We start from the raw sequence: 14,489 nt of genomic DNA on the forward strand, positions 1-14,489 counted from the left end.
TTGCTTGAATTTTATTCTTTTTTCTTAACATAAGCCGAAAAAGTAGAGCCGCCCATTTCGGCTAGAAATGGTCGGCTTTAACAGGGGCCTGCCGCCATAGATGCTGTCGCCCAGATGTCGGCTAAGTTCAAAAGTTAAATCAGTCAGCAAATTAGTCAACGAGTAAACCGGCCAGATTGTGGCTATATTTATTAAATCTCAGTCACAGATACAGTGAAGTGGGGTGGTCCTTCCAAGAAACCTGAAGTAAGTACCAGCCGGACTGCGCCTGCATTACCCTATGTTTAGCAGTCTTTTGATTTTCAAAATGCGTATTACCTTGTCTACGCATGCCACTTTTCAATATGGCGGCCGAAACATGCTGTATCGACAACTTTCGTTGCATTTAGAGCCTTGATTCCTTAACTCGCCCCTTCTTTTTCCCAGGCTGGTTGTAGATGTTAGAAAAAGCTTTTCGTTTGGATCATTTTCAGCCATGACGGATACTGTGGCTTTGGAACCGAGCGATTTGCAAGCAACCCCTCGGGTTGGCGAGAAGGTCGGTGAAACTGCGTGGATCGCGGAAGTGTCTTCATTCAAACATAGGGAAAAAGTTGAAGAGTTCTTAAACATTGACTTTTATAAACTGTCTACAGGTAGAAGCTGAAGAACAAAACTCCCTCTCCAGGGCAATGGAAAATGAGATTCTGCAAGGTTAGAATATATAAAGCTCGCCGTAGTTTCATTTAATTAAGCCTGGATGATTCTAGAATGTATGATCAATTGTTATTTAGTAACAGGTCCCATATTTCTTGCGTTGTTTTTACCGTTATATTATTTGAACTTACGGCAACAACGAAGAAACAAATAAGATAACGCTCAGATGTTATTACAAAATGTTCTGTTAGGAAGACCTATGAGAAAATTATATAAAACTTTTGAAGTTAGTTAGGGCAGAGAATGCTTGAAATTATCCAGCTGTTTTCAATATATGTTAAAGATGGTTTCCATTCCATGCTTTTCAATCTCAGCACCTCAGTGTTTACAGGTGTAAAATGCAAATTCTTTAAATCAGTAGACTATGAGTGGTCTCCCTTTTCACTTAGTCCATTGAGCATGTCCGCAATAAACCTTGACAAAAAAATGTTTGTGCTAACATAATTCCTCAAGGTCTTTGCATCATGCATAACGGACTAAGTGAAAGAGGGGCGACTTGTAGTCTACTTTACTGGTAGTTTACCTGATCTTTCTGGTGTTTTCAGTTTTTTTGTCCAACAGTTTCTTTGTTTTCTCAGCTGCAAAGTTACTACGATTATCAGTTGAGTAAGGCGGGACGAAAGTTTGGTCACGAAGTTTTAACGTAAAATCGTGTTGTTGTCACGGGCAACTTACCTCGTTTCCATTGGTAACAATATCAACAGCCGTTGGTCGCCTGTCGCGTTGCCTACAATTTCGTGCGCTTTGCTGTCAATTGACGTCAAAGGCCGACAAGTTGCCAATGGATACGGAGCCAGTTGCTCGTGACAACAACACGATTTTTACGTTAAAACTTGGTGACCAAACTTTCGTCCGCCTTACTCAACTGATAATCGTAGTATTTCACAGATCTAGTAATATCAGAATGAAGCACAAAGTTTCACTTCCACTATAGCGGTAGTCCCGTTTTAGCCCTCTTTCTGTTATCTAACATTGGAACAGAGTGGTGGTAAACTTTGAATTTTCTTCATGCTGGTTACAAAATGTTACATTCTATTATGTCTTACTTGAATCACATTTAAAACTTAAACCAGCACTTGTGTGTGTGCAGTATGAACTGAAAAAAAAAAATCTTTAAATAGAGTATTAGATGCTTCTCAATCTAGTACATGACAATTTCGTGTTATGTAGCACTGATTGTGATCATTTCATGTGAATTGTAACAAACCAAACACTCAAATCCATGGTAAATAGCACTTGGTAGTTTGTGAGTAGCAACTCACAAAATCACAAATTTGTAGCTTTGTGAAGTTGGGGAATTTTTCAAACAAGCAGGCTTCCAGCCAGATGAGCATCCAGGCATCCTGTGAATGGCTACTTATTAAAGAAAATCATTTTATTTTTCATATGTTGCCTTATAAATTGTGTATTTGAGCAGGCCCTATAGCACATTTTGCACAGCCACTTATCAAATCCTGGCTAAAAGCCTGCAAACAAGTGTTCAGTTCCCTAATATAACTTTTCCCTCAACCTATACTGAACTTGTTATCTTAGAATTTTCCAAATTGATTCGTAAATATTATTTTACCAGTAGTAATCAAAGATTAGCTATTAGATTGTTTGGAGACTCTAAACTACAAATAATAAGTGGTGTTTTCTTCAAAATTAACATCTTTTGAACTTGTTTGATCATAGAACTTTCAAAATTGATTCTAATGTTATTTTATAAGTCTATGATTAACTTTTATTAACTTTTTCAATTTTGTCACAGCTAATGAAATGACTGAGGAAAAGCAGCCAGTTGAACAGGAGGGTTCTGTTACAGAGCCTCAACATGAAAATGAGGGTGAAAGAGCTGAAGTCAAGCCTCCTACAGTAAAGGATGAACCTGTTGCTGCAAGTGAAAAAGCTGACAACGAAAACCCATCTGGCTCAGAGGAAGAGAGTGAAGAGGAGAGTGATCAAGAGACTGATAGTGAGGGTTACACATCAGAATCGGAATCTTCAGGATCCCATACAGATCATAGTGACAAAGAGGTCAGTTGTTTTTCAGACATAATGAGCTGGCCTTAAACCTTTGAAAAACCGTCATCCAAGGAATGGTTCACCCTCTGCCTTACCCCTCTGTGGAGGTACATTAGCCTCATGGTTAGTGTGCTCAACTCTGTATCAAGCGGTGTGGAGGTACAAACCCTGACCAGGGACATTGTGTTGTGTTCTTGGTCAAGACACTTCACTCTCACCCTGCTTCTGTCCACCCAGGTGTTTGAATGGGTACTGGTGTATTTAATGCTTGGGGTAACCCTGTGATGGACTAGAATCCCCCCCCCCCCAGGGGGGAGTAGAAACATTCCTAGTCACTTGCATCTTGCTTTCGCTGCAATTTTCTCCAACGTATAATTATATTCAGGTTAAAATGAACTTGCTTTGTCTCTTAACCTTAATTATTCATGGATCATGAGTAATTAGGGCTAGAATTCAAAGGAAATTGGGAATCAAACAAGCTTAAAGTCATTTTAACCTGAATTTCATTTTGACCTGCAACATATACATGTATGTAAGTAGTACTGGTATAATAACCCATTTTCTTCTTCTGGCCAAAGTGATACTGTACATTCAAGTAGTACAATATGTGGAACTACAGAATTTTTATATAATGGTCTCTCTCTCTTTCTCTCTCTCTCTTTACACTTGTTAATTCCTTGTGGAACATAATTATGTCCAACACCATCCCTTTCTGATGTAATGCAAGCTCTGGTATAAATATGTCAATGGATAATTTCTCGGGAGCATAGGGTGTAAACAAAGACATGTTTCCTCTTTTAGCTAAATCATTTTGTGCTTGTTTTTCTTTTTCATTGTGAAAATGTAAAAAAAAGGAAAGTGAAGAAGAAGAGGAGGGAGAAGAAGAGCAAGGTGAAGATGAGCAAGAAGGTGAAGACGTTATTATAGAAGAAGAGGAAGTTGCTAAAGAAGATGAAGAAGGCAACAAGAAACAAGGAAATGAAAGGGGCACAGAAGAAGAAAAAGTAGACACAAGAGAAAGAGGAGATGGTCAGGTTAGTTTGACACTAATTATTATAGATCTTGACAAAGACAGCATGTCATCAAGTGAGGACCCAAGAGTCTGAAGGGCATAGTCTGGACATGACCTGTCAGTGATGTGCTGCCATCATGACTGATTGACAGCATTTGGCAAGTCTCATGTCACAAGCATTTTGATACAGTTTATTAGATTGGATAAGGGCTGTTTTGGCTACATGTAGGTTTGCTAACTGTTCATTCGCTGACATAAGTAGGTCAGATGGAAAAGCAGCCACTCTTTACTCATGTTTAAACAATGAGAAATATTTAGAGCTTTCACTCTGTAGTGTGGTAACACTAAAGCTAGAGTGTGCTAGACTTTATTACTGTGCAATCTATTGCAATTGATGTATTGAACTCGTATCATAATGAGACATTGCCAAACTGGCCGTTGTCGAAACAACTTGTAGGCAAAAGACTGATTACTGCTAGATCTGATTAACAGGAGTGAAACAGACAACCTTCATCACACTGTGCTGCCATGCTTTCTTTAAACTGAATAACATTACTGGAAGAGAGGCCCTCTAACGAGGTTGAAAATGCAACAAATTTTGTGCATACTTCAGTTGGGGATCCAGACCTTGAGCTAAGGGGGAAGGGGGGGGGGGGGAGGGGGCTGGTTTTGTTTTGCTTGTCCTGCTGGCTTTTCTTCCTTCTGTGATTTTTTTCTTTTTTTACCCAAAAAAAGGGAAGGGGGGGGGGGGGGGGGGGAGCCTGGGCCCCTCTCCTAGATGTGCCACTGTACTTCCAGGATTGCTCAGGCCTATTGATTGCTAAGTCTGACACCTTGAAATTGTCCACTAGAACATGGCTCAAAACACATTGATTGCATCAGTAAACATTAAAAAAAAGATGTTTGATAATCACATTCTGCTCATAAATGCAGAGCAAAAGATATTTCAGATCATAAATTTATCATGTTAGTAGCTCACCTTGTTAAGTTTTTATCTGAGACCATTTTCCAGTTCATGATTTAATCTTAAGATTTGCTTGCATCAGAATCAAAATTACATATAAATTTATATGTATTACTGTAGGAGGCAGAAGAAGAGAACAACCCAGCATTTATTCCACGCAGAGATACATTTTGGGGGCATGATGATAGATGGACGGATACGCCAGAGGAAGAAAGGTAGCAGTGACAAAAATAATGTCAGCATTTTTTATGTCTAGCAGTTATCAACTATAGTGGAAATTCTATTAACCCTTAACCCCCTCAAGTGAACAGCAATTTTTCCCACATCAGCAAAAAAAGACACTCTGCCTGTGTACAAAACACCATTTGAAAGCCACCAATCAGTTTATTTAAGAATTGGCATCAGCAGCTATGAAGGAGGTTGTCTTTTGAGACAAAATTGCTTTAAAAAAAGCAATTTGTATCAACTTTCAATGTATCAACAATGTATCAACTTTCAAATATCCCATGTATACCCCTGGTCTATAGCTTATTTAGCAGCTCCCAGTGCATACCCTGATGTAAAACAAGTCTTGCATTCTATGTGTATCTCAAAAAGAACTTGAAAGATTGTGGGGATGGTCAACCATGTCTTAGATAGGAGGTGGTCACAATTTAATGACTGCACTGAATAGACCTTTAAGATAATTTTTGTGGCAAAATTCCCAGAAATCAAATCAGATCTTCACAGAAATCAGATCAGATCTTCACAAAGTTATGATAAGTACTGTGTGCCAATTGTCACTCTTAGCAAGGAAAGCCTGGTTAATTGGCCACCTGTTAAGCAGCCACCCCTATGCTAATAAATGTAATCAGCGTAGTCAGCTTCATATCATAAATACTACACAACGTAGTCAACTGAGCATTCCAAGATGTTGCCTAACTGCTGGTCAGCAGTCGTTTACCTACCATGGAACTACAATGGGTGACAAAAGTAGTTCAGATTCTTTTAGAAAACGACTCTTTTCAATATTTAACCCCCGCCCCCCTATTCTATTTTATTTGCACCTAGCATTAGTTCCCTGATACCTTCGGCCCCCTAATTCAATGTTGTGTAGGTGCTGTGGTCTGTGCAGGCTTAGAAATAGAAAAATCAACATTGTTTAGGGGGAAGTGGGGGGGGGGGGGGGGGAATTGTTTTCCAAGATGCTCAAAAATCGAATGTTACTGTGAAGTGTCTCAACACTTTTGTCACTCGCAGTAGGCTCTGGAATGACATTATTCATGATATTGAATATTCAGACTCTGTGAGAGTCTATCACAAATTGTTAAGTTACTTTAAGCTGATAAATCTCTGAATTTGTAATTCCTTTTATAGGCTCATTGAAAATAACCAATAATATTATTGTTATGCTTATTTAATTTTTATGTAGTTCTGTAACCGAAAACCCTTGTAGGGACTTACCGTAAAGTATTTACATGTATGTCTGTACATGTATGTATCGTTGTACTGTAAATCGTGTATCTACATGTACAGTAGTAGTTGTATTGTGCTTGAAATAACGCTTGCTTGAAAAAACAGTCAACCTTGAAATTTTGAATTCTGGATCTAAAGGGCTAGGTCCCCTCTAGATACCAGCGACGATGCTGATTGGGCCACAAATACAAATGTAACCCATTTGGATGCTGTCTTTTGGGAATTACAATGTAAAAGAGCAATCTAGTTTGAGAAGCATGCTGAAGTCACACATGTGTATTTTTCTATGATTAGGAGAAAGCCAACAACGAGAAAGTTGTGGGACAGAACAACTGACAGATGGGAACATGATATGTACAAAGAAGATGAACAAGGTCCAAAAACTAAAGAGGAGCTTGAGGTGAGGAGTGAAATTGTCTGTGTACTAAATGCCTTGTTCTTGGAAATGACAGTACAGAAATAGCCATTTCATTTAGTTTTGTCCTCCTTATGAGCCCAATCATGGTAATTTTGAGTTATTTTGGTCACGTACAAAATTGCCTTTAAATTTAAGGAAATCTGAAAATAGCAGTTTACTAATATGGAAAAATACCAAAGAGATAATAATAAATCTTAAAGGATGGAAAAGATTAACACGCACAACAAGTGACAAACTTGAAAAATTTAGGCTAAACTTTTCAAGATGCGCAAACTGTGATGTAGCCCCTTTAAGCTTTGTAATTTTGTTTCTGTTTACAAAATGTGTTCATGTATGTATTAACAACAGGATCCTTAATTTTGTTAACTTGAAACTATTGACATTTGAAACAAAAAGTAAAGAGGTTAAAACAGGGCTTGAGAAAAACTTGATTTAGTTACGATGCAATACAGCAGTGAAAAGGTGCATTGTACTGAACACACATAGATGATTTTCCATTGATTTCCCTTCCACAAAAATTGAGATCCACTTAGATAACATTGGGAGGATATTTTTTAAGTTACCCTAATGGAATGTGTTTTAACCTGTTCCAGCTTTACCCATACATGCCAGTTTTTGGCCTTTTCTGTGTTTCTATTTTGGAATGAGTTTTTCTGCAGTTCAGAGCTGCAATTGCGATAAGGTTAAATCTCTGACGATTTGGTCAGCACTGAAATACAGTGTATGTTAATTTATGTCACCTAGTCTGTAGTCTCAGTTGTGAAGCGTAAGACTGAACAGGTTTATCTTTCAATAGGAGACTACGCGGTGGCTTGAGGGAAGAGGTGGTCGTCCTGGGAGGAGGAGATATGACCTTCAGGAATTTGTTCGAGGCAGAGGAAGGCGAGGAGGTAGAGGAGGTGGGCGGAGAGAAAACAGAATGAGAATGGATGATGAAGAGTTTCAAGAAAAAGAAAGAAATAAGGAGAACCAGGCCCCAGAGCAAAGGCTGCGAAATGACAGGCCAGCTGAGCAGAGGAGAAGGAGGAGACATACATCAGAAGATTCTGAAGAAGGTGGGGATAGACCAAGAGGGGGATTTGGAAGACAAGACAGGGAAAGGCGGCAAAATAGAGATGAAGATGAACATAACAGGGGCAGAGACAGAAGGTCAAATCAGAGAAGAAACTGGGGTGATGAAGAAGAGGAGTTTGACGAAAGAGTGCAAAGACACAATGAGAGAAATCATAGACAAAGGAGAGCTAATGATGACCGGGAATTTGAAGACAATAGAAGACGTGATCGTGATAGAAATAGAGGTGATGACAGAGGAAAATACGAAGACAGAAATGATTATGATAGAAGGGCTGATCGCGACCGAGGAAAAAGGAATGACTTTGAAAGAAATAGAGAACAGAGACCACCGAGAAGAAGAGATGGTGAAGAAGGAAGAAATGAAGGAAGATACAGTTCTGATGACCGAGGAGGCAGAGGATTTGGTGATAGAAGTAGAGGTCAAAGGCAAGACAGGAAACAAAATGATGATAATGGAGAAAATCAAAGTAGACGAGGTGGAGGATTTGGGAGTCCAGCAAAAGACAGGTGAAATACAATGATATGAATTCAATTGATTTGTGTCAGGGCTCAAATTTAGAAGAGTGCAATGCCCATGCTCACTCACTCACTCAATTAATTAGTCAATCAGTCAGTTAATCAATCAGTTAATAAATGATCAGTAAATCAATCAATTAATCAACCAATCAATCAATCAATCAGTCAGTCAGTGGGTTGGTTGGTTGCTCAGTCAGTCAGTAAGTCAATCAATTAATAATAATCAGTTAATAAGCTAATAACTGATCAGTCAATCAATCAATCAATCATTCAGTTAGTCAGTCAGTCAGTCGGTCAGTAAGTCGATCAATTAATCAATGATTAATCAATCAATCAAGCAATCAAGCAATTAATCTAGCAATAATTATAATTATGAATCAAGTGATCAAAACTTCATTTATCAAGGTTAGCACTAAAATAATTAATAGTACTATTAGTAAAATGTTCTACATTGTATAAGCTTGGCTGCGAAAAATTTACTGTTGTAAAGCATTTAAGTGTAATAAATGTTAAGATGCATTCTAGAAGATGGGCGAAGTTCTTTCTTATGGCTGGCCTTCCTCTGTGAAGATGTTTAACTTACCTACTGTAACTAATAACTGAAGTGTAGAGGTGAAGCTATTTTGCTTGCTTTTAGTGCAACTCACAATATGTGAAATTTGTCCAAATGGAAATTATCCAGAAACGTTTTTTGGTGCTTTTTTTCAATAGGCCATTTCCTAGTTGCCTTGTTCCTCTGTTTCAAAATGAGTTCTCATGCAAAACCTTTCATGTGAAAATGAGTTTGATTTGTATGAAAATAAACCTGTAGGCAGAACACATTTTCATATGTCTGGATGGTTTTGCATGAAGACTTGTTTTGACACAGGCAAAAGGCAACTCGGAAATAGCCTATTGATCTGTTTGGTTTCCTCTCTATATGCTGACTGTGACTGTATTTTATTATTTTCAATTAAAGAAATAGGAATGATACAAAGGAAACAAGACCATCAAGAAGTCAGCGGGAATACAACAATGATGAGTCTTCATCCCCATCAGACGTGCAAACAAAACCATCTCCCATGGGTACCACCCACAGTTACAGTAAACTACGAGGGAGGGGTAGGGGGAGGGGACAGACTCAGGAGCTAAAGAAACCTAGGAAGAATGCCGCTGATTTCACTCGTGAACGGGACGAGGCCAGAAAGAAGGAAGCACTAGAGAAGAAGAAACAGGCTGAAGAACAGCACTTTGAGGGTGAGTGGAAACCTGGAAACATAACAAAAGAACGGCAAAGTTTTTTATAGTGCGTCACAGTACTAATGATTGGTGTACTAGACTCAGGATTGAGCACTTTGGTTTAGAGTCTGTATGGGGGTCATTGGAGCCTGCAAAATTAATGCAGCTATATTTCCAGCTGTTGCTTGTCTCCACCAAAAATAAGCGACAGCCAGCAAAATACATGTACATCTGCATTTACAGGCTAGGGTCATTGTGTTGTGTTGTTGGGTAAGATTCTTTACTTTCACAGTACCTCTCTAAACCCAGGTGTATAAATGGTCACTAGTGAATTTGATGGTGATGGTATAAAAGTCTAGTTCACAGTCTTAGCAACGATCTAACGTCATAAAATTTAAAATATAATGATATAAGAAGGATGTCATTTCATTATGTTTGCAGTGTGAACATCCTGACATAATGACTTAAATACTGTAAATAAACATATTTATGCAGGATGTATAAATATGTTAATAAGAATATAACAGCACAAACACGTTAATAGATATATCACAGCACAAGCATAACAACATGAGGAAAAAACTGATCTTTTCCTTATGCCTTTTTGTCGATGTTACATTACTGACAGTTGTGAAAGCAATTATGTTGTTCTGTGGCTCAGGGTTGTCATTAAGTTCCGAGTCACCAGTAGCCTTGATCTTCACACCTGTAACAAACTTGTTGCCTTTTGAGTGAACTGTATCAACTATAGGCAAGTTCACCTGTAACATCAAGGGTCCATCAAACTCACTCAGCCATAGCAGGTGTTACGGGTTACAGCCCTTATTGACAGCCCTGTCGCTGGTATAAACCAGGCCTAACTCTGCAGTGGACTAAAATCTTGTCCAAGAGAGGGGGAACTCCTAGTCGTTCAGAATGCTACTAGAACTGGTATAAGATCTGGCGGTATGGATGAAATTAGCCTGGTGGAGATGTACATGTAACCTTAGCTTACCTCAAGACCTTGTTAACCTGTTACAAACTCAAGGTGAATTTAAAGTTCCAAAATCTTAATTGTTGTGCAACCTTTCTATTGTTTGAAGATGCTGAACAAGACGATGAAGATGTGATTATAGAAAATGAATATGATGGAGATGATGATGAAGAGGTTACAGGAAATGAACAACAAGAAGCAGAGGATTACAATGAAGAAGATGAGGAGGAGGAGGTAAAGTAGTTGAATGTGTTTTTCCACTTGCATGTACTATCGAGGAAAGCTTTATGGCATTCTTGTTATTTTTGGTCTCTAGTTCATGCTTTTTTCTGTGTGTTGTCTGTTTAGTGTCTGGTTAAATGAGATTCCACTGTACTCACTTGTGCAAATAAATCACTGATCCAGGGCTAAAAAAAACTTGATTTCCAGCTTGCCCTTCAGACAAGTAGCTCTCAGATTTTGCTTGCTCTGGTCAAGTCGTAATTTCCTTTAAAAAAAAATAGTTGGCATATGACTTGCTTGAGGCCAATTGAGAATGAAAAGTTACTTGCCTGCCGGGAAAATCTACTTGTCCCAGACAACTGGATGGCATTATTTTAGCAAACCCTGTGATCAGAACTTTATTGTATTGTTGTAAAGGAGTTCTGTCACTGTGCGATGATATGTATGCTGTACCATAATGGATATGGACTTAAATCAATTAAAAGCATCCTAGGACTAATTATGTGACATTTATCATGCTGTATTGGCCTCGACTTTGGAATGCTTTGGTTGTTTACAATTTACCCCAAAATTCAGGAAATTTCTGTCAGAATGTTAATGGTGAGACAGTTTTGGCTCAACCATCTGGAAAATTCTTGAAATACAGTGGAACCCTGTTAATCTGGTCACCAACAGGCCACAAAAATCTGGCCGTATTAAGAGGGTGGCCACATCAAAGGGGTTCTGTAAATAAGAAAATGACTGACTGAGAATTTGGTTTGGGCCAGAGTTAAATGGCTGTAATAGTGAGGTGGTATCGTCATGTACATGGTGTTAAACACCCTCTGTGTTAATATTCATGGACATTTTTTGGCCCAGTGCTTTAAACTGGGGATCATGAGGTTTTTCCCTGAGAACACGACATAACTGGGTTAGTACTCAGTCGTTCTGATGTAGTGTTCAATGGACCAAGCATCAGGCCCCCATCCCACCCATTTTTCTAATGAAGTAACAATTTCTTTGTCCTCCTCCATTTCTTTAGGTAGTTGAGGAAGAAGAGACAGCTGCTGTAGAACCTGAGCAAACTTGTAAGTTTTTAATAAGAATTCTTCCATTCTTGATGTTTGAATTTAGACACGGAGCAATCCCATATATTGAAACTGGGATGGTCAGACCACCAGTCATAATCAGTGGGAACAAATCATGGGTTTGAGTCACAGTAGAAAAAGCCTGTATAATGAGATTCAAATTAAGATCACTTTGAAGTAATATATCAAACACGAAAGACAGTGTTTCACCGAGATATCCAAACACCGAGAAGAGAGTTGAAAATATGACGTGCAGCAGAGTATTTTGACGAAATTCGAGGTGTTTGGATAGCCATTTAAACACTCAGTATCTTCTCGATCAAAATAAAAACTGGGGAGTAAACGGAGAAGTAAAATGGTCAAAATCTATGCTAATTAAAGCTGGGTATCCAAACCTCATTCACGGTTGTGATTATGATTTGGAGAAAATAATTGCCACAGCTCGACAAGTAACAAGAAATTAGATGTGCTTAAAGTTCTAAGGACAACAAGAGAAAACATGAATGAACCATCAATAACCAACATGTTTAGGTAATGTAATGTCAGCAAGTTGATATATCTGTATTTTTTTGTATGTCATTAATTATTTTTAGCTGGGAAGCAGAAGAAGACTTCCAGGAAACAGGAAGTCAAGAATTCAAAACAGCCATCACCCAAGAAAGGAACCAGTGAATCCACTTCGCAAAATGCTGCTGGGTCGTCACAGGCTGCCCCTGCTGCTAAACCTAAACGCTATTCTTCACAGAGGCAGAGACAAACTCAACAGATGCCACTCCCAGTGCACCAGTCAATGGTGCCGCAGATGGGTGAAATGTACCCAGGCCAGGCTTACTATGAACAAATGAGTGAGTTGGCTTGATGCTAACTTTTAGTCCAAGGATGAAACCCTAGTGTGTGACCATTCAAGTGAAAGTTATTGAGCAGTACTTTCATGTGGTACTGTTTATTATGCTGTACAAGGTGGTTCTAACTTTTAAGTCTGTGGATAAAACCATAGTGTGTGACCATTCAAGTGAAAGCTATTGAGCAGTACTTTCATGTGGTACTGTTTATTATGCTATACAAGGTGGTTCTAACTTTTAAGTCTGCGAATCAAACCTTAGTGTGCGACCATTCAAATGAAAGCTATTGAGCAATACTTTCATGTGGTACTGTTTATTGTACTATACAAGGTGGTCCTAACTTTTAAGTCTGCGGATCAAACCCTAGTGTGCGATCATTCAAATGAAAGCTATTGAGCAGTACTGTCATGTAGTACTTGTTATGCTGTGCAAGGTGTTCCAATGTTTAGGTTTGGGAATGAAACCTTAGTGTGTGAACATTCAAATGAATCAAAGCAATTGAGTAGAAGACTAAGGACTTTTTGCTTTATCTTTTTCAGGCTATCAGGGTCTGTATGTCCCTGCAGGGACTCCACCCACACAATCTGTTCCTATGCCCGTTATTCCTCAACAGCCTGACGTGATTTTGCGGCAAGAAATGGCAGTAGCCCCTGGTAAGCATAAAATTGAGCCACATTTTGATTTTCCCCTCATTGAGTGCCTTTTTGCGTACATTCTGTATAAGTTCATGGATGCACAGACAAAAAAGACATCAACAGAGTAATGCCATATTTAGTTTTCATGTTACTTTTATCTCATCACAGGTGAACAACCTGAAATACCCGCTGGAATGTCAATGAATACTGCGGGTCCTCAACCCATGGGAGCTCTTCAGCACGAGACTATGATGCACCAACAGCTTGCAGCCCTTCATCAAGGGGCTGTGGCAGCTCAACAAAACATGGGCCCAGAGGGAATGCCACCTCAGAGAGTTCCTCAGCCTGGAATGAGCCCTCAACAACAACAAGCTTTGGCTGCCCATTTGCAAATGCAAGCTCAACAAGGTAAACTTAATAAAAAATAAATAATTAAATGAATAAATAAATGAATAAGTTTATATAAATGTCAAATGTATTTAGCACTGCTGTCGTAATTGGAGACACTGTACTAAATAAATAAACAATCATGATAGAACTATTAAACTATTAAGAATCCCAACTGGTGGAAGGCTGTCCAGTTGGTTATTTACACAACATGGTCGAGAAGTTGGAACTACCAAGAACAAATGCGGATAGCGGCAGGGTGGAGAATTTGAACCAGGGACCTCCAGAATTCACACCCATTGCCCTAAACAGTTGGCTATGGCGCCTCCCTATTGCCTTACTATGGAGTATGTTGGAGGCTGCTTACACATGAAAGATTGATGTTACACTAGACGATGTTTTAATAATTATGTTTCTTGCCTTGCCATTTTGTTTTTGTGCAGTAAAAATTGGTCAGCTACTATTCAGTATTATGCAAACTCTGAAGTTCTGCCAAGAGTTGGGCTTCACGCTGCATTCAAACTTAATTGCAGTGACCACCCTTAAACCCTGAAAAAAAACAAACAAACAAACAAACAAACTGACAAAATGAATTAAAATCAACCAATTGGAATCTGTAGATGTGACTTTTTCAACCAGTTGCAGTAACGTCTTTGCTGAGACATCTGCAAGGTGATTGATGGCCTTGTAAAAACAACCGTTATTTGGGTTCTAAATTATGTCAGATTTCGCATATCAATAAAAGGCACAGCAATATAACACCATCAGCACCTATGCATTATTTAACTTTTGTAGTCTCCACCTCCCTGAAGCAACTTCTTGCAGTCCTGCTTCCCACGTCACCCCTCCCTTGTGCTTTCCTTCTTAACTTGTGAACGTGATATATGTTCAGGTGTGCAAGGTCCTATGGCTCCAGTCCCTCAACCTAATATGGTCGCATCTGGCATGAGCCCACAGTCAACAGCTGGTTTTGTACCTGGCATGAATGTACAGCATCCCAGCTACA

General features: G+C 38.9%; 1 protein-coding gene across 1 annotated transcript in view; it reads left to right on the plus strand.

Moving 5' to 3' along the window:
• Window positions 1-315: 315 nt before the first annotated feature.
• The window catches only part of LOC149113252 (uncharacterized), a 21,714-nt gene continuing 7,540 nt past the window's right edge, over window positions 316-14,489 (plus strand). The window contains exons 1-14 of the mRNA XM_089288133.1: window positions 316-538; window positions 636-693; window positions 2,447-2,712; window positions 3,555-3,734; window positions 4,797-4,891; window positions 6,426-6,531; window positions 7,346-8,130; window positions 9,098-9,375; window positions 10,440-10,564; window positions 11,574-11,619; window positions 12,213-12,464; window positions 13,001-13,114; window positions 13,265-13,504; window positions 14,376-14,489. The exon at window positions 14,376-14,489 is cut by the window's right edge and continues 49 nt beyond it. Coding sequence (XP_089144259.1) covers window positions 476-538; window positions 636-693; window positions 2,447-2,712; window positions 3,555-3,734; window positions 4,797-4,891; window positions 6,426-6,531; window positions 7,346-8,130; window positions 9,098-9,375; window positions 10,440-10,564; window positions 11,574-11,619; window positions 12,213-12,464; window positions 13,001-13,114; window positions 13,265-13,504; window positions 14,376-14,489 — 2,722 coding nt within the window. The 5' untranslated portion in view covers window positions 316-475. The remainder of the gene's footprint in view (window positions 539-635; window positions 694-2,446; window positions 2,713-3,554; window positions 3,735-4,796; window positions 4,892-6,425; window positions 6,532-7,345; window positions 8,131-9,097; window positions 9,376-10,439; window positions 10,565-11,573; window positions 11,620-12,212; window positions 12,465-13,000; window positions 13,115-13,264; window positions 13,505-14,375) is intronic.

This window comes from Orbicella faveolata, unplaced genomic scaffold (assembly GCF_042242905.1).
Source record: "Orbicella faveolata isolate gen_17 unplaced genomic scaffold, um_ofav_v1 contig_15, whole genome shotgun sequence".
NCBI classification, from domain to species: domain Eukaryota; kingdom Metazoa; phylum Cnidaria; class Anthozoa; order Scleractinia; family Merulinidae; genus Orbicella; species Orbicella faveolata.